At 43.5% G+C, this 20,697-nt stretch overlaps 2 protein-coding genes across 3 annotated transcripts in view; one reads left to right on the top strand and one right to left on the bottom strand.

Annotated features, from left to right (window-relative positions):
- Positions 1-2,105, bottom strand: part of PADI4 (peptidyl arginine deiminase 4) — a 44,663-nt gene extending 42,558 nt beyond the window's left edge. Inside the window, exon 1 of the mRNA XM_049772025.1 lies at positions 2,014-2,105. Coding sequence (XP_049627982.1) covers positions 2,014-2,105 — 92 coding nt within the window. The remainder of the gene's footprint in view (positions 1-2,013) is intronic.
- PADI2 (peptidyl arginine deiminase 2) overlaps positions 1-20,697 on the top strand; it is a 651,199-nt gene that overhangs the window by 392,985 nt on the left and 237,517 nt on the right. The window lies entirely within an intron of this gene.

Consider the following 20,697-nt stretch of genomic DNA (forward strand, 5'->3'; position numbering starts at 1 on the left):
TAGCATCCCTATTGGCTGTGGTGGCAGACCAGGTAGGTCCCCCCAGAGGTATGGCAGGACACAAAAGTGTCTCCAAAGATGCAAAACAGAGACTCGGGGCTCTGGCTGGTGGTGTGGTCCCCTCAGCTTGTTATTTCCCTGGGTTCCCTTGTAAGGTGTGGGGAACTTCCTTTCAGCTCTATAGCCATGGTCTCTGGTCTCTCCAGGCAGGAGACTGAGGCTCTGAGGCGAAGCATACCTGTTAGTGTGACTTAGTTTTGTTTTTGGTTTTGGCCCACACCAACCAGCGCTCAGGGGTTGCTCCTGGTAGGCTCGGGGGAGCACATGGGATGCCAGGGATCGAACCCGGCTCTCTCCCAGGTTGGTTGCATGTAAGTCAAATGTCCTACTACTGTGCTATCATTCAGTCCAGTAGTGTGACTTTGGACATGGTTATTTGCCAGCCCTTCTGGGGCCCCAAATACAAAGGTTTCACAATCTCAGGGCTATCACTATGTGTGTGTTGAAGGGGTTGGGGTGCAGGGTGCTATCATAAGGCAGCCCAACAGCTAAAATTTTTTTTGGTTTTGGGGCCATATCCGGCCACGCTCAGGGTTACTCCTGGCTCTGGCTATGTGCTCAAAAATCGTCCCTGGCAGGCTCAGGGGACCATATGGGATGCCTGGAATTGAACCCAGATTCATCCTGGGTCAGCCGAATACAAGACAAATGCCCTACCACGGTGCTATCTCTCTGGCCCCCAGAGCCAATTCTTTTGTGACTTCTCATGTTTCTGTTCTTGGAGGTGGTGGAAGGAAGAGAGTCGAAGCCAGACATGGGCTGCAATCCTACACCCCACAGACCGTACTGCCTGCATTAGAACTCCCATCGTTTCCTCTTCTGGCATGCCTTGTGCCCTGTGTCCTTGCCACCACTCAGAAGGTTAGGAGAGGGTTCATTTCCTCACTTTACAGATGGGTAAACCAAGGCTCAGACACTTGCAGGTGTGTACGTGCTGGGATGAGTGTGGGAGGAAGCGGAGATGCCTGTGGAAAAGAGCCCCATGGCCACTCATGTACCTGGACTGTCTAGTTTGACTGGAGCCTGGTTAGTGGAAGCTGGTGTGTGGGAGGCAACAGGTGAGCATTGACTAAGTGAACTAATGAATAGATGAACAACTACCAGCCATTTGCCCAGCCTTGTGCCTTGTGCCACATCCTTGATAAACCTATTATCACATATTATTGATATTTATCATCCTTGATAAACCTATTATCACATATTATTATTATTATTATGATAATGATTTATGGCCACACCTGGCAAAGCTCAGGGGTGACTCCTGACTCTACACTCAGGAATCAATCCTGCAGGCACAGAGGACTATATGGGATGCCGGAGAGCCATCTCAGGTTGACCATGTTGCAAGGTAAATGCCCTATCCACTCTAGTATTATAACTCCAGTCCCATCTCCTCACATTTTATTTCTACTGCTTCCCTAAAAGTGGAAAATTATGCTGGTTTCACAGATGAGGAAACTGAAGCCCAGCTGGTCATGGCATCTCAGTTAGTCCATAGCAGATCAGCTGTCCTCTGAGCCTCTCCTAGGCTGTCTCATCACATGCAGACCTGTATGTACCACTGAAGCAGGCGTGGCTAAGAGACTCAAGGTCACAAAATACAACCTACGCCTGGAAGAGTCATCAAGTTCACACTTGCTGTGTGATGTTAGGCAATCATAGACCCTCTCTGAGCATCCATTGGCTCAATGATAAAGAGACGGTCTTGCTTGCTCAATATGAATTTATGGTGAGGTCCAAATAACCCTGCTCTCCTTTTTTTCATAGTAAAGAATTTACAGCTCTGAATCTGACCCCATCTTAGGGTCATTCCAGCCTCAGTGTTCTTATTTCCCCATGCCTGAGAGACTGGAGCCTAAAGCTCAAGCCAATCCAGGTGGTATGTGAGCAAAACCAAGCTCATCCAGTACGATTGCCCTTGCCCCCCACTCACCCAGGAGCACCCCTTCTCACCTGTAGACATCTAGCTGAGTCTCAGTGCCCAGCACACACACAGCAGATGTGGGCTGCTCCAGGCTCACATGGATCCTTGTCCCCTGGGCCATCTTATTCACAGCTTGTCCTTCCAGCTGCAGGAACCCCCTGGTCGACTTCCTTTATACTGTGGAGCCATGAGTCAGCATCTGTGGTTTGTGGCCCAATGGCTCAGCCCCTCCCCATGCAGGTCCTAGGAGGGGGTGTCCTCGAGCAGCATTGAACCCTTGTGGGTAGTACCAGCAGCAACAGCAGCAGCACAGTGGCTCTTTCCATGTTTTGGGAAGGACAGAGAGCTCAGGAAGACTGGGGGCGAGACATAGGGGGTGGGTCCCAGAATTCATGCTCATGGCCCAATCCCTACCTGGGGCCATGAACACCTGCATCTCACCTGACCAGATCACGCAGGGCTCTTCAAAAGAGAAGGTCAGGAAATCTGGGGCCTAGGGAGGTTTTTATTTTTAGTTTGTGTTGGGGTCACACCCAGTGGTGCTCAGGACTTACTCCTGGCTCTGTTCTCAGGGATCCCTTCTGGTGGGACTCAGGGGACCATATGAGATTCAGGTAATAGAACACAGATCAGCTTCATGCAAGGCTAGTGTAATATTGGTTCAGTCATGGGAGGTTTTTAGGCAAGAGGTCACAGCCCTGACTACACAATCAAAGTCTAAACTTTGACTAGAGACAGATCTCTCCAGGCTGGGCTCACCCACATGACAGCTTTTCCCTATGGGGTTGTTTTTTTTTTCTTTTTTCTTTTTTCTTTTTCTGTGCTGGGCACCTTTCTCTGCCTCTCATGTGGAATAACTTTTTTGTTTTTATTTTTGTTTTTGGGCCACACCCAGTGGTGCTCAGGGGTTACTCCTGGCTGTCTGCTCAGAAATAGCTCCTGGCAGGCATGGGGGACCATATGGGACACTGGGATTCGAACCAACAACCTTTGGTCCTGGATTGGCTGCTTGCAAGGCAAACGCCGCTGGGCTATCTCTCCGGGCCCTGGAATAACTTTTTAAGACAAGCCTGCGAAGTAGGCCCTTCTCTAATCCTTTCCTTTCATTCTCACAGAAACTCTCTGAAGGCAGGATGGGCATTATCCTCTTCTTCGGAAGTAGAAACCGAAACTCAGAAAGGTCACACAGTTAGAAAGAAAATAATAGAACCAGGAGTTGAACCTAAGGCACCTGACTCCAGAATATCAGCTTTATTAGCTACTCAGAGGTGGGGCAAGTGCAATTCAAACTTGACCCTTTGTTACGAAAACATAGGACTTATTTTATGATAAGACTATAAGGGCTTTTGTGTGTATGTGGTTTTGGGGCCACACCCAGCAGTGCTCAGGGGTTACTTCTGGCTCTGCACTCAGAAATCGCTCCTAGCAGGCTTGGGGGACCATACAGGATGCTGGGGATCGAACCCGGGTCCATCCCAGGTCGACCTCATACAAGGCAAATGCCCTACTGCTGTGCTATCACTCCGGCCCCATATGAGGGCTTATTATTTCTGTTCATTTATAGACAGGGAAATAGGGATGTGAAGAAAGGTAACTTGTCCACAATGCTGTAGGTAGTATGGCAGAGCTGGAAGGAGAGGAAAAGATTCCAGACATGAAATCTGGGGTTCCCTGCATACTTCAGGATGCCTGTCTTTACTGAGGTCTTTGAGGATTGGACAAGACATTGTAGGTAGGGTCCTAGCTGTCAAGGATGTCACTTGTTCTTCAGAGTTGTGTCTAGCCTTGTGCTGGGATGTCATCCACTGTCAGTAGGTCATGGATAAAGGTAGGGAAACCCCTAACTCGAGGCAGTATGCACAGGGTTCTGAGGAGAAGAGTGTGTTTTGGTGGCTGGACATAGCGTGTTTGTTTGCTTTGTAGTCAAAACCAAGAACTAACCTCATTCAGGGCTGGAGTGATAGCACAGTGGGTAGGGCGTTTGCCTTGTATGCGGCTGACCAGAGTTGGATCTCTGGCATCCCATATGGTCCCCCAAGCCTGAAGTAACTTCTGAGTGCCGAGCCAGGAGTAACCCCTGAGCACCATAGGTTGCACGGGTGAAGGGTGGATGGAGGTATTCCTTTTTATAAATGAAACCCAATTATAAACATGCTTGTAATCATGATGCTTAAATATATTATTAAAAATAAATAAACACTATAGCCAAAATTTAAACAAAACAAACAAAAAGAGCAAAACTCAGAGGTATTGGGGCAAGGCTTGGTTACAATTCTTCCCAAATTAAAAGTGAGACCTTTGGGGGTCTGAGTGATAGCACAGTGGTAAGGTTTGCCTTGCACACTGCTGTTCTGGGACCAACCTGGGTTCGATTCTTGGCATCCCATATGGTCTCCCAAGCTTGCCAGGAGTAACCCGTGAGAACCGACAAGTGTGGCCCCCAACTCCACCCCCCCTACAAATTGAGGCCTTTGAAGCTCAAAGATGATCAGGAAAAGAATCCCAAAGACCAACAACCCATAAAGTTGGAATCCAGAGCAGGAGGAATAACTTAAGAGGCTAGAGCTCATGCTTTCCATACAGGAATTTGGGTTTAATCCCCAGCACTGCATGATCCTCTGAGTATCAAGAGGTAAGAGCCACTGAGCACCCCAGAGTGTGGTTCCCCCCCAAAAAAAAGATCGAAAAAGAGAGTAAGAATCCAGGTTCAAAGCCATTCGAGGCCATTCCTTGTGCCGGAAGATGCTGTGTAGATTTGTCATTTATGCATAGTAAGGCTGCATAGATCTAATTTCTCTGGCTGGTTATACAATTAGCACTAGTTTCAGCTTCCAGTGCAAGTGGCAGGAGGAAAAGGTCAATTGTTAGAGTTGTGGGGAGCACTCCCAAGTTTGGAGGTGGGAACTGAGAGGGAGTAGCAAACTCATCGACACACAGAGACAGAGAGAGCACAGCAAACACATGGACACACACCAAGTCTATAGGAGGGTCAGTTTTTACCCCAAGACCTACATTTCCTTGGGAAGTTTGCTTCCTCCCCTTTTCCTTTACTTTTTTCCAATGATTTGGGGCTTAAATTGCTATGAATTGCTGAATAAAATACAAGCCAAACACAATTTTATTGATTAAAAATATGTACATGCAAGGCAAAGGCAAATGCCCTGCCTCCATGCTATCTCTCCAACCCTCACCATCCCTCTTTTAAACAAAAATTCAGGGCCAGGGAGATAGTTCAAGGAATGGAATGCATGTCTGGTATGTTGTAAGCACACAGTACATATTTTTAATCAATAAAATTGTATTTGGCTTGTATTTTATTTAGCAATTCATAGCAATTTAACCTCCTATAGACTTGGTGTATGTCCATGTGTTTGCTGTGCTCTCTCAGTCTCTGTGTGTCGATGAGTTTGCTACTCCCTCTCAGTTCCCACCTCCAAACTTGGGAGTGCTCCCCTACAGGTGTATAGCATATTTTGCAAAAATGTTATGTTTTTGTAAAGGGCTGGTATGTTAATTTTCACTTTATTACGTTGTTGCATGAAAATATTAACCCACCTTTGGCTAAAGGTGGAGTCAGGATTACAAAAGGTTTTTTTATATTTCAGTGAAGGGGGAGATGAAGCCTCATCCCTCCTTTCTTCCTACGTAACTTGACCTTACCTGCAAGACCCCGCCCATTCCTGGGAGGGGTCTTGGAAAAGGTAGATAAAGCCTTTGACCCAGGGGATTAGGTCTTTGCCTTTTTGGTCTTTTGGGCCAGCATGGAGGTCAAAGGGAAGATGGCTGAAAGGAGTTAAGATGCAGGGCTAGCTAAGAATGGCTGAATGCTTGAAAGGTTATGATATAGGCCACACACATGTGGTGAATAGGGCATGAATAAAGTTGATGCTTCCTGATGCCTGTCTCTGGATGAGTCTGATTCCGCCGTTCACCTAAACCTGGGACCCGCCAGCTGGATGGGGGTTGCGGAGCCATGTGGCCTGGGATGGCAAAGAAAGATCCCTCCATCCATCCTTCACCATCCACCACCATCGTTAATTATTTAATGCTACACATGGACATACACCAAGTCTGTAGGAGGGTCAGTTTTTACCCCAAGACCTACATTTCCTTGGGAAGTTTGCTTCCTCCCCTTTTCCTTTACTTTTTTACAATGATTTGGGGCTTAAATTGCTATGAATTGCTAAATAAAATACAAGCCAAATACAATTTTATTGATTAAAAATATGTACTGTGTGCTTACAACATACCAGACATGCATTCCATCCCTTAAGCTATCTCCCTGGCCCTGAATTTTTGTTTAAAAGAGGGATGGTGAGGGTTGGAGAGATAGCATAGAGGCAGGGTGTTTGCCTTTGCCTTGCATAAAGGAGGACAATGGTTTAATCCCGGCATCCCATATGGTCCCCGAACCTGCCAGGAGCAATTTCTGAGCATAGAGCCAGGAGTAACCTGTGGGTGTACCTATTTAAGACCCTAGACCCACCCATTTCTGGGAGGGGTCTTGGGAACCGGATAGTAGGTGTAACCTTACCTGCCAGACCCTCCCATTCCTGGGAGGGGTCTGGGAAATGTTAGATAAGGTTTGGACCAAGGGAATTCGGCCCTTTTGGCTCTTTGCCCTTTTTGCGCTGCTGTGCGCTCTGGCTTCTGGGTTTCTGTGTTCTGGTCTTTGACCAGCATGGAGCCCAAAGGGAAGATGGCTAACAGGAGATAAGATGCAGGGCTAGCAAAATATTGCTGTGCTTGAAAGGTTGTGTATAGGCCACACACCTGTGGTGGCTAGGGCATGAATAAAGCTGATGCTTCCTAATGGCTGACTGTGAGTGAGTGATTTCACCTGGGCCTGGAACTCGCCGGCTGCATGGAGGTTGCAGAGCCACGTGGGCTGGATGGCATCCTCCACCATTCAGCCCCATCCTTAATTATTTTAGGCTACATCTGGCGCTCCGAACTTTGACCTGAATCCTGGACCCAAGAAAACAGCGAATATGGTAAGATTACTGCTCTTCTGTTTCATTTTGGCTCTTTTCAAATGGAGTCAGCCCAAAGGGTTTGACCACATAAAACCATGTTCAAATATGGCCGCAACCCCTTCCAGGGAAAGAAGGGCAACTGAAAAAAGAGAGGTGGAAGCTTGCATCACCTCCAGCCCAGGCCCAGGCCCAGAACTGAGACTTTGTTACAAGAAACAAAAACCTCGGCCTCTACAAAAACTAATTAAAAGCTTAAATTGGAAACGAAGGAAAAAAAGACTGTATTTAAAGTGGACTGATTTTCTGAAAATGACCTGTGGCATGAATCTGGATTTCGACTTTGAAAATTTCGGACTGAACTTTTAGTTTAAATAACTTTGAACTTTGAACATACAAAAGCGCCCTGTGAGGTGTGGCCAAAAACTGGCTTGCTAAGTGCTGCCCGGAGAAAAAAAGCGGTGAAAAGCTCCTATCAGCCCAAAAGCAAAAACGCCTAGGCTCAGCTCAGCTCAGCTTTTGCTCCGCGGCAAGCCTGAAATCCATCCTCCACATCACTAAGGTAAAACAGCAGAAGCAAACCGGCAGCGGGCAGCGAAACCTGCGACCTCATGGTCAACAAAACCGTCTACGGGGCCTGAAACTATGAAAGGAAGCCACGTGGTAAATCAGCGTGGAACAAACCAGCATCTGAACTTTAAAAGTTTACAGAAGCCACGTGGTGAGATCAGCGTGGGACAAACCAGCAAGTTTACAGAAGCCACGTGGTGAGATCAGCGTGGGACAAATTAATCATTTTAAGTATAGGAACTAAGCAAATAGTCATATATTTCACTCATAGTTGGTAATGGGATAAGTTTTAGTTAGTTAGTGGTTAAAAAATAAAAATAAAAGGGAGGTAATACAGTTTAACATCTAATTTCTAACCACCTGCATCTTTGTCTTAGTCATTTTCTTTATGATTTAAATGTGTTTTGTTGTCTTTCAAAGTTAATATTTTCAATTGCAAAATGTTTTACTGTGTATTTTAATGTACTTAGCCTGTTTTTAAAATGTATGTTATGCATGTATGCTGAAGTACTTGTGTATAGGAAAGGTATAGGAACAATAAAGTTCCCCCAATATAGTTTAAAAGTATAGGAACATGAAAGTTCCGAAATAGTGCTTGGTAAAAAAGCATTAATAGAGTTTTAGGTTACAGGTGTAAAGTATATTTTGCAAATATATGTTTTTGAAAAGGGCTGGTATATTAATTTTCACTCTATTACGTTGGTGCATAAAAATATTAAGAAAAGGAGGAAATGTGGGTGTACCTATTTAAGACCCTAGACCCACCCATTTCTGGGAGGGGTCTTGGGAACCGGATAGTAGGTGTAACCTTACCTGCCAGACCCTCCCATTCCTGGGAGGGGTCTGGGAAATGTTAGATAAGGCTTGGACCAAGGGAATTCGGCCCTTTTGGCTCTTTGCCCTTTTTGCGCTGCTGTGCACTCTGGCTTCTGGGTTTCTGTGTTCTGGTCTTTGACCAGCATGGAGCCCAAAGGGAAGATGGCTAACAGGAGATAAGATGCAGGGCTAGCAAAATATTGCTGTGCTTGAAAGGTTGTGTATAGGCCACACACCTGTGGTGGCTAGGGCATGAATAAAGCTGATGCTTCCTAATGGCTGACTGTGAGTGAGTGATTTCACCTGGGCCTGGAACTCGCCGGCTGCATGGAGGTTGCAGAGCCACGTGGGCTGGATGGCATCCTCCACCATTCAGCCCCATCCTTAATTATTTTAGGCTACAGTAACCCCTGAGCACTGCTGAGTGTGACCCCCCCAATAAATAAATAAATAAATAAATAAATAAATAAATAAGTAAGTAAATAAAGGATGGTGAGGGAGCAATATATAGCAGGTAGGCCATTTGCCTTGCATGCGACAACCTAGGTTTGATTCCCAGCATCCCATATGGTCTTCCAAACCTACCAGGACTGATTCCTGAGCACAGAGCCAGGAGTAACCCCAGAGCACCTCCAGGGCTGGCCCCAAAAGCAGAAAAAAAGGGGTGGTAAGAAAAGGTGACATTTGAATAAAGACTTGAGGGAGGAGACAATTTGTAGCAAACATTCCAGATCGATGAAAGGAGTCATGCAAAGACCCAGAAGCAGGTTACCTGTTATGGTCCTGTAAGTGGTATGGGCTCTAGAAGAAGTGAGGAGTCTATTGTTACTGGGGTGTACTAAGGGAAGGGTGAGCAGCAGGAGAGGGGGTGGGCAGATCACAGAGGGGGTTACGTGGGCACTGAGGAAACAATATAACTCAGAAGAAAGATATTTAGCAAACAATTATTAAAACCTAACAGACCGCTACCCATGTTACTTATTACATAAAGAGACAATTGCTAAAGCTTAACGGACCACCACTAAAAGTTACATTTTTATCCTACAAGAAAATATTAAACTTAAGGTTACATTTTATTTCAAAGGATGGAGGTGGGCAGGGAGCTATCTTACTGAAAGTTTTACAAGCAGAGATAACAGAGAGCATGAGCAAGTTGGGCGTATTCTGCCCTCCAGGTTCCTATCTCTTTCGGCTAACGTTAGCCTGTGGTAGTGAAGGTCAGGAAACAGGGGGCCTTGGAAACTTAAGAAATTGTAAACTGGGCCGGGCGGTGGCGCTGGAGGTAAGGTGCCTGCCTTGCCTGCGCTAGCCTAGGACGGACCGCGGTTCGATCCCCCGGCGTCCCATATGGTCCCCCAAGAAGCCAGGAGCAACTTCTGAGCGCATAGCCAGGAGTAACCCCTGAGCGTCACAGGGTGTGGCCCAAAAACCAAAAAAAAAAAAAAAAAAAAAAAAAAAAAAAGAAATTGTAAACTATACATGCTTATAAAAAGCAAAAATTCCTTGTCTCTATCAATATGGTCCCCCCAAGCCAGGGGCAACTTCTGAGCGCTTAGCCAGGAGTAACCCCTGAGCATCAAACAGGTGTGCCCCCCCCCCCCAAAAAAAAAAACATCTAGATGCCAGCTAGCTGTGAGAGCAGTGGCTTGGTTGCAGCTGTTCTTGAAACTCTTCTCACTGAGTGCTTGCTGAGTCTTCTTTTTCACCCAGTGATGCTCAGGGGCTATTCCTGAAATCGCTCCTGGCTCAGGGGATCATATGAGACGCCGGGGATCGAACCAAGGGCCATCCTGGGTCAGCCACATGCAAGGCAAATGCCCTACCACTTGTGCTGGCCTCAGAGCACAGTTTCTTTTGCAGACTCCTGAGAACTCAGCCTGACTATTCATCATGCAGAAGACATGAAACTTTCAGTGCAAACCCTCTTTCTTGTTTTGGTTTTGTGTTTTTGTTTTGGGGCCACACCTAGAAGTTCTCAGGGCTAATTCCTGGCTTTTCACTCAGGCATCATTGCTGGCAAGCTTGGGGGGGTCATTTGGGGTATCATGGATTGAACTTAGCAAGTTCATGAGCCCTTCTTTATGACTTTAAAGGAATGAGACTGTAAGTCTCTGGGCTCTAGTGGAACTCACTATTTGCTATACTATTGCTCTGGTCCCCACTTGTGCTGTAGAGTCAATGACTTTGAATCAGGCCAGAAAGCCCAGAGAAATGGGCCTCCTTTCTTTTGCTAAAAGGCAAAGAAACAAGGCTAAAGGCAGGAAATTGCTTAATCCCTCTGGACCTTTGGAATTCAGGCCACTGGGCACCTCATCTCAGGTAGTAACTGGCCTGGTTCTTTTCCTCCAGGCAATTGTGATGGCATCATTTTGGAGGAAGGATGGCAGCTGGTTATGGCACCAAATCATGTTTGGAGGAGAAGGACAAGTTATTCCTTCAGTCTTATTTATTCATTGACACTGGGCACATTCATTTGCTGGGGTGTTCGCATAACAGATATTCAAGCACCCAAGTGCCTGGCATTCTCTTAGAGGAGATGAAGCTTTGCTTTACATCAATATACAAAAGGGTGCTCTTAGGGACTGCTATGTGACATATGTCTGGTGCCATCCCTTAGTCTAGGCACTTAAATTTTGTTATTGTTAGATTCCACCAAAGCCCAGGGGGAAGGACTTACAGTCTCACTTCTTCAGAAGCACAAAGAAGGGCTCATGAAGGGATCAAGTCCAGCTCCACCTAAAGTGCTCTGATCTCCAGTACCACCCTTTCCTGTGCCATGCCACCAATGTGTCCTATGCTGTTTCTCCTAGCAACCTAAAGTCACAGTTGAACTCTCTCTACAGTCACATGAGCAAATCCAGCATTATTTAGAGTGTTGTAATAACTGACCGGAAGTTCTGCAATCAGAGATACTTTAACTTTGTCCCTTGTTCTGTTGTCCTGCCCTATGGTTGCTGCCCTCAGTAAGATGACTGATGAACTCTGAGTCCTCACTGCATAAAGATCTTGAGCCTCCCCATAACTTCAGGTAGAAAAGCAGGAGTGTGTCCTGATCTCTTCGTCTTACAGAAACCAGTGAGTGTTCCTCCTGCCAAAACATTTGTCTCAGTGTCCTGTACTGACAACAAGTTCCTTTCTTCTCTCTAATCTACATACCTGCTCCACTTCTAGCACCTCTCTCTGTTTCCCTTGGCAGAACCCTTCTTGGCTTGGGAGAACTCATGGGCACAAAAAGGCAAGTGATGTCATAACTGGAGCAGGCACCCAGCCTCAACTTGCACTGCTTTTATTGTGCCAACTGGTGTTAATCCCGCAACAGTCTGATGAAGTCCTCAGCTGCTGACAGGAACATTAGATTAGGGACAAAGATGGCAGAACACCAGGTAGAACCAGGATGCCAGGTCCTTCTGCATTGAAAACCTATTGCTCCTCACAGGATCAACTTTCAGAAAAAGAAGGGCCTAGTCTCATGGAACTGGCATATGCTCACTCTTGGACACCAGACATTCTTGTTCCTTCTACAGTACCCAGAACTTCTCCTGGGAGCCCTGACTAGCAGCATGCCAAACCCACAAAGAAGGGACTTTCCTTTTGTATATTGTACTACTAGAACATGTGAACAAAAAATGCTGCATTATATTAAATTCAAACATGTTTTTGAATGGAGATATTCAGGGCTTTATGCTCGGGGATCTCTTCTGGTGGGGTATGGAGGACTTGAATTTGCTGCTGGGAATCAAACCAAGTTGCATGCAAGGCAAATGACTTACTGTAATATCTCTCAGCTTCTTAAACATCTTTTAAGGCTGCAGTCATAGTACTAGGCGGGGCACTTGGCTTGCACATTACTGACTTGGATTCAATCCTAGGTACCACATATGGTCTCTGAGTGGTCCCTGAGCACTGCTATGATGCTTTACACCTAAGTATGTCTTGGGGAGTGAGTGTAAACAGTGATGATTTTTTTTTTATTTGTGCCATATTCAGCTGTGTTCAGAAGTTACTCCTTTCTCTGAAATCACTTCTGGAAACCTCAGGGCATCATATAGGATGGTATGGATCGAATCCCAGTCAACTGTGTGCAAGGCAAGTACCCTATCCATTGTACTTTCTCTCTGGCTCCTGTAATACATTCAAAATTTTAATATCTACATAGTCCTTGCTAATAGAATAAAATACAATCAAGAGCTTAGAAGATGGTTCAAAGGGGTGGTACATTAACTTTTTGGGAACCATGGCTTCAATTCTGAGGTATCACATGATTCCCTGAGCATGACCAGGTGTGGTTACTAACTGCTGTGGAATAGGAATAGCTTCTGAGAACCAATGGGTTGTCCACCCTCAACCCACAATATTTTTTTTAAATAGAATTAATTAATTAGGTTTGACAAGGCACCTTAACCCCTGTACTATTTCTTTCTCTGGTCTCCTGCAAAGAATGTTAATCAGGAATTACTATTAGATTTTTTCCAAATGCTCTTCCTGTACTCATTGACAGGAGGTTGTGATTTTTAAAAATGTAATTTATTTTATTTATAAACCATGTATCACATAGTTGACATAGCTGATCATAATAAATTTGTTTCCAGGTATGAAGGAGAAAAATTATTTTAAAAAAAGGAAAGTAAAGGAATAAAGGAAGGAAGGAAGGAAGATTTGAAGGAAGGAAGGAAAGAGAAAGGAAAGAAGACCAGAGAGATAGCACAGCAGTAAGGCATTTGCCATGCACATGGCCAGCCCAGGACAGACCATGATTCCTGGCATCCCATATGGTCCCCGAGCCAGCCAGGAGTGATTTCTGAGTGCAGACCAGGAGTTACCAGTTTCTGAGTGCAGCCAGGTTTAACAAAAAGAGAGGAAGAAGAAGAAAGAAAGAAAAAGAACGAAGGAAAGAGAAAGAAAGAAAGAAAGAAGAAAGGAAGGAAGAAAGAAAGAAAAGGAAGAAAGGAATGAAGGAAAATAAACGAAGGAAGCAAAGAAAGAAACAAAGAAGAAAAAAGAAAGAAAGGAAGGAAGCAAAGAAAGAAACAAAGAAGGAAAGAGAGAAAGAAAGAAAAAGAAAGAGAAAGAGAACAAAAGAAAGAAAGAAAGAAAAAGAGAAGAAAGAAAGGAAGAAAGAAAGAAAAGGAAGAAAAGAAGGAAGGAAAAATAAATGAAGGAAGCAAAGAAAGAAACAAAGAAGAAGAAAGGAAGGAAGAAAGGAAGAAAAGGAAGGAAGGAAGGAAATAAACAAAGGAAGCAAAGAAAGAAACAAAGAAGAAAGAAGAAAGGAAGGAAGAAAGGAAGAGAAAGGAAGGAAGGAAGCAAAGAAAGAAACAAAGAAAAAGAAAGAAGAAGAGAAAGAAAGAAAAAGAAAGAGAAAGAAGAAAAGAAAGGAAAAAAGAAGAAAGAAAGGATTTTTTTCTTCTTTAACTTGTAAAAATCAAGGATAACATTGGCATTGTCAAGCAGAACACCAAACCAGTAACCAACTCAGAGCTAGAGATCAAACCCAGGTTGACAGTGTGCAAGGCTTTACCCATTATACTATTGCTCCATCCTGATGACATGCTTTAATGCAAGAGACTCAGGTTTTTTTTTTATAATATCTTTATTTAAGCACCATGATTAGAAACATGTTTGTAGTTGGGTTTCAGTCATAAAAAAGGACACCCCCTTCACAAGTACAACCTTCCTGCCACCAATGTGCCCATCTCCCTCCTCCCCCACCCCTTGCCTATATTCAAGACAGACATTCTACTTATCTCACTTATTAACATTGTTATGATAGTTGTTAGTGTAGTTATTTCTCTAACTGCACTCACCACTCTTTGTGGTAAACTTCATATCGTGAGCCAGTCCTTCCGGCCCTCATCTCTATTGTCTCTGGGCATTATTACAATAATGTCTTTTATTTTTCTTAAATCCCATAGATGAGTGAGACTATTCTATTTATATCTCTCTCCCTTTGACTTATTTCACTCAGCATAATAGTTTCTGTGTCCATCCATGTATAGGAAAATTTCATTACTTCATTTTTTTCTGACAGCTGAATAGTATTCCATTGTGTAAATGTACCACTGATTCTTTTTTTTTGGGGGGGGGGCACACTCGGCAGTGCTCAGGGGTTTCTCCTGGCTGTCTGCTCAGAAATAGCTCCTGGCAAGCACGGGGGACCATATGGGACACCGGGATTCGAACCAACGACCTTTGGCCCTGGATCGGCTGCTTGCGAGGCAAACGCCGCTGTGCTATCTCTCCAGGCCCATACTTTGACATCTTAAGCAGGTATGTTTCATTTGCTATTTGAACCCCAAAGCAATCCTATTTGCCTCCGAACAGAATTATGTCCTTGTTTATTTTTGGGGAGGTTGAATTGTTAATATTTAAAACTGCCTTCTAATCGAATTGCCTTTGTACAAGCAATTCACAGGCTTCTCACTTCACTTTGGACTCTTTCGAAACTGTTTCTGCTATTTTGATAGTAGATTTGAGAGTTATCGGTGTTTACAATGAGATTGAGACATGTTTCAAACGTTCACTGCCTATTGCCAATGTTCTTGTTTTAGAGTAATTAGAATCATTTCCATCAAGAGAGAAGTTAGGGAAGGAAATGGTGGGAGCTGGGAGCCAAGACCCCGTTAGCAACCCGTGACCTCACAAGTTCAGTGCTTTGCTTTTTCTGGTAAGACTATTATTGCATTTCTCTAACAGCAACTTGTAGGAGGAAGCCAAAGCTATGTTAAAATAACACTGCCATGCAAACTTGAGCCTAGCACTGGTTTAAAATAACACTGACACCCCACATTCTTCCCTAGTCAGGTTTGAATGATGATCTTTTCCAGGATCTGTTTGCCCAATCAGGCAGCCAAGGGCAAGTAGGGTCATGCCTAAACACTCTAAGCAGAGCCTGCCTGTCAGATCCATGGCTGACTGCTCAGACTCTTATTCTTGGACTCCCAAACCTCATTAGATGCCTCATCTACCTGCCTCCCCCATTCTTTTCCTTCCTTCTCCCTTCCCTACCTCCTTCCCTTACTCCTTTCTTCTCTTCCTCCTTCCTTCCCACCTTTCCTCCTTTTATCCCTTCTTCTCTTACTCCTCCCCTCTCCCTCCCTCTCTTTCTTATTCTCTCATTCCTTCCTTCCTTCCTTCCTTCCTTCCTTCCTTCCTTCCTTCCTTCCTTCCTTCCTTCCTTCCTTCCTTCCTTCCTTCCTTCCTTCCTTCCTTCCTTCCTTCCTTCCTTCCTTCCTTCCTTCCTTTCTTTCTCTCTCTCTCTTTCTTTCTTTCTCTTTCTTTTTTTTTCTTTTTGTTTTTTGGGCCACACCCGGTGATGCTCAGGGGTTACTCCTGGCTATGCGCTCAGAAGTCGCTCCTGGCTTGGGGGACCATATGGGACACCGGGGGATCGAACCTCGGTCCATCCAAGGCTAGCGCAGGCAAGGCAGGCACCTTATCTCTAGCGCCACCGCCCGGCCCCTCTTTTTCTTTCTTTCTTTCTTTCTTTCTTTCTTTCTTTCTTTCTTTCTTTCTTTCTTTCTTTCTTTCTTTCTTTCTTTCTTTCTTTCTTTCTTTCTTTCTTTCTTTCTTTCTTTCTTTCTTTCTTTCTTTCTTTCTTTCTTTCTTTCTTTCTTTCTTTCTTTCTTTCTTTCCTTTCTTTCTTCTTTTTCTTTCTTTTTTTCTTTTTCTTTCTTTCTCCCCTTTTTCTCTTTTCTTTCTTTGTTTCTCTTTCTTTCTCTCTTTTTTCTTTTCCCCTTCTTTTTCTCTTTTCTTTCTTTCTTCTTTTTCTCTTTTTTCTCTCCTCTTTTTCTCTTTTTCTTTCTTTCTCTTTTTCTTTCTTTGTTTCTTTCTTTGCTTCTTTGTTTCCTTTATTTTCTTCCTTCCTTTCTTCTTTCTTCCTTCTTCTTTCTTTCTTTCTTTTCTTTTCTTTTCTTTTTCTTCCTTTCTTGTGGGTTACTTCCAAGCTGTCCTCATAAGGCCCTGGTAGCTGTTAGGCTGATAGTTCAATGTGAGGGCCCAAGAATGTGGTACTTATTATTATTATTATTATTATTATTATTATTATTATTATTATTATTATTATTACATTTTTTTTTGGTCACACCCGGTGACACTCAGGGGTTACTCTGGGCTATGAGCTCAGAAATCGCGCCTAGCTTGGGGACCATATGGGATACTGGGGGATTGAACCAGTATCCTACCAGGTCCTAGGCTAGCCAGGGCAAGGCAAACACCTTACAGCTTGCACCACTGCTCCAGCCCTGGATGTGGTACTTTTTGACCTCTAGTGCTGGGACCAGCCACCCCTCTAATGTTCAAAGACTTTCAGGGCTGTACCCAGTAATGCTTTCAAGGTTTCATGTGGTTCCAATGACCAAACCTGGTTGGAGGAATACAAGGCAAGAACTTTAACGCCTGTCCTAACATTGTATGTTCTCACAGTTGTACTGATTAGTACCTCAAACGGCTGCAGTGAATACATCATTCAGTTGACTCTTTTACACCAGAAACCTTTCCAGATCTTAGGAATCCCAGCTCTCCATTTTTCTGAAAGTTTTTTTCTGGCTTAAGCCATGAAATGCCAACATGTGCTTTCTTAACAGTCATTGAGCAGAGAATACACAAGTTCTTTGATGTCTGTGTTCTCAGACAATAGTGTTTGCTTTGGGGTCCTAGGCTCTGCAAGGCTTCAGGTTAAGCTATTGACACATATCACCTTCCATGATCTTCATATCATACTGGGGCTTAGTTCTGTAGTTCTTAGTTCATACCTTTAATCTGTAGGAAACTAAGGATCAGACAAGTACATGATTTGAACATGATGACACAGCTTGTAGTCAGAGAAAGCAGGACTTAAATCCTGATTAAAGATAAAATGAGCTTTACTGGCCTCAAAGCAGGGAACTCACAAGTCTCCAACTATCCAGTATCTTAAGATTCATCAAACAGACAGACATCTGCTGGCTTCCTTCCAAGTCAAATATTTCACCAGGTGATGGAGACACAGGATACAGAAGATTCTTTGCTTTCAAAGAACACAAAAATAGTCGAAATAGAAGAAGCGATACATCGTATTTATTTTTATGCATCTATCAATGTTTCTACTCTGTGTCTGCATATCAATAATCCATTCCTGTAGATTTAAAAAAAATTGGCCTTGTGGTTTTGTAGGTGAATGAACCCCAAAACTGCAGGACAGACGGGCGAAGACTCTAGGAAAAATTGAAGGCAGTGTTCTGGGAGAAAGGCCTCTTCTTGGAAAAAAATGGATTTTCCTCTGAAGGCCATTGGCTGATTGAGCAAGAACCACCTACTTTATATAGAGTCATCAATTTACACACAACAGTGACACAAAGGTTAATGTTATCTTAACAATAACTTCACAGCAATATCCAGGTGTTTGACTAAGTACTTGAGTACCATGGTCTAACAAGGTTGACACATAAAATTAATCATCGTAAAACACATAGTTGAGGACACTCTTTTGGGGAAACATGGGGACAATGGTATTCAGGGGACCATGCTTTGTTGGGGCTCAAACTTGGAATTGTTACATGCAAACCAAGCACTGAAGTCCTTTTAACTGTCTCTGGACTCCTGAATTGTGGTTTTCATTTGAATTTCCCAGATTACTAATGAAGTTGGATATCTTTTTCACCATTTGTTGGAAACTCATATTTTCTATTTTGTAAGGGGCCTATTCACTGTCATTTTTTTCTGTTTTCCAAACATTTCTTTAAAATATTTTAATTGAATTACTATAGATTATACTATAAATTACAGTAAGAGTTACAAATTTATTCATGATTGAGTTTTAGGCATATGGTGTTCCAATATCAATCTTATCACCAGTGTCCATTTTCTTCCTCCAACATCTCCAGTTTCCTTACCCCATCCCCCTGACCTGCCTTAATGGCAGGCACATTTTTCTTTCTTTCCACTCGCTTTAAGGCACTGTGGTTTACAATACTGTTACTAATAGTGTATTATGTTTGTCACTTTACCTCCTTTCAATACCTAGTCAAGAGTTACTTCTTGGGGCCGGGAAGGTGGTGCTAGAGGTAAGGTGTCTGCCTTACAAGCGCTAGCCAAGGAACGGACCGAGGTTCGATCCCCCGGTGTCCCATATGGTCCTCCCAAGCCAGGGGTGATTTTTGAGCACATAGCCAGGAGTAACCCCTGAGCGTCAAACGGGTGTGGCCCAAAAACCAAAAAAAAAAAAAAAAAAAAAGAAAAAAAAAAGAGTTACTTCTTCTCTCTGCCATGTCATAGTGTTTCTTTTCCTGTCCTAGCCCACTCCTCCTACTCCCAGTGGCAAGCTTCCTAAAAAGAACCAGTTCTCCTGATTTTCCTTTCTATTGCCTTCTTGCATTGGTTAATCTACTATGTTTCTTTATATCCCACCTATGAGTGTTATCATCTGTGTCTGTCCCTTTCTCTCTGACTCATTTCACTCAGCATGATAACTTTCCAGATCCATTCATGTAGCAGCAAACTGCATGGCTTTCTTTTTTTTTTTTATTACAAATGAGTTACATTCCATTATGCATATGTTCCATAGATTCTTTATCTACTCATCTGTCCTTGGGCTCTTGGGTTGTTTCCAGATTTCAACTATTCTGAATAGTACTGCTATGAACATAGGAGTGCAGATGTTTTTTCTGTATTTGTGTGTGTGTGTGTGTGTGTGTGTGTGTGTGTGTGTGTGTGTGTGTGTGTTTGAGTCCTCAGGGTATATTCCCAGGAGTAGAATTTCTGGGTTATATGAAAGCTCAGTTCCTAGCTTTTGAGGACTATTCCCAGTTTCATTCTGGTTTTATATGTTTTTATTTTCTTACATTTATTGAACTATAACTGTTATTTTCAAATCCTAGATATAGGTCCTCAAAGAACAAAAATGTAAAGGAGTGTAATGATAAATTTAACTATGTCGAAATAAAGAACTGATAAACCAACAATTAAGAGTGTAAAAGATAATCTCAAACAAGGAGAAAATGTATTTGCTTTAGATAAAAATGGTGAGAGGTCAAGGTTTATGAGATATTCCTATCATGAGATAATAAAATGTCAGACCCTCTGTTCTGTGTGGCTAGTCTATTTCTGTCTTAAGTTTCACAGTGTCTTCATTACAATATCTTTCTAAGTTCTCTCACCTCCATCTCCAAGAGACTTAATTTTAAAGCTCTTCTTATATGAGCATTTAAAAAAAGTTTTGAGGGGCCGGGAAGGTGGCGCTAGAGGTAAGGTGTCTGCCTTACAAGCGCTAGCATAGGACGGACCTCGGTTCGATCCCCCGGCGTCCCATATGGTCTCCCCAAGCCAGGGCCGATTTCTGAGCTCATAGCCAGGAGTAACCCCTGAGCGTCACAGGGTGTGGCCCAAAAACCAAAAAAAAAAAAAAAAAAAAGTTTTGGGGGCTGGGCGGTGGCGCTAGAGGTAAGGTGCCTGCCTTGCCTGCGCTAGCCTAGGACGGACCACGGTTCGATCCCCCGGTGTCCCATATGGTCCCTCAAGCCAGGAGCGACTTCTGAGCGCATAGCCAGGAGTAACCCCTGAGCATCACCGGGTGTGGCCCAAAAACCAAAAAAAATAAAAAAATAAAAAATAAATACAAAAAGTTTGGGCCACACAGGCAGTGCTGAGGGGTTACTCCTGTCTCTGTACTCAGGAATCACTCCTGCTGGGATTGGGGGACCATATGGGTTGCCAAGGATCAAACTCTGGTAATCAAACTGGCTCAGTCGCATGCAAGGTAAGTGCCCTCCCTCTATCTCTCTGGCCCAATCTATGAGCCTTTTAGAATAGGTAGATTTATAAGTTTCACATATTCACACACACACACACACACACACACACACCACACACACTCATACACACATACTCTCGCCCTCTCTCTGCAGTGATTTCAATTGAGCTTGTATTAGTTTATAGCTCTTAAGGAAAATTAATGTCTTTTTATTATTGAGTTTCTGGTCTATGAACATGGCATTAATTTAGATCTTCATTAATTTTAGAATTTCTCTATTCTCTGTAAGTTCATCTATATAGTAAATTCCATAAAGGTTTTACATGTTTTTGCTAGATATTTAAATTTATTATTTTTAAATTTATTAGTATTATCTTATTACTTTACTCTTTAAAGCCTTTTTTTGGGTTGCTATTATTGCAAATATACATTTTTTTATTTTGGTTTTTGAGTCACACCCTGCAGTGCTCAAGGGTTACTCCTGGCTTTGCAATCAGAAATCACTCCTGACAGGCAGGGGGGACCATATGAGATGCTGGGATTTGAACCACCATCTGTCCTGGATCAGCTGCGTGCAAGGCAAATGCCCTACCCCTGTGCTATTGCTCTAGCCCTGCAAATATACTTTT

The sequence above is a fragment of the Suncus etruscus genome, chromosome 4 (assembly GCF_024139225.1).
Source record: "Suncus etruscus isolate mSunEtr1 chromosome 4, mSunEtr1.pri.cur, whole genome shotgun sequence".
Classification (NCBI taxonomy): Eukaryota; Metazoa; Chordata; class Mammalia; order Eulipotyphla; family Soricidae; genus Suncus; species Suncus etruscus.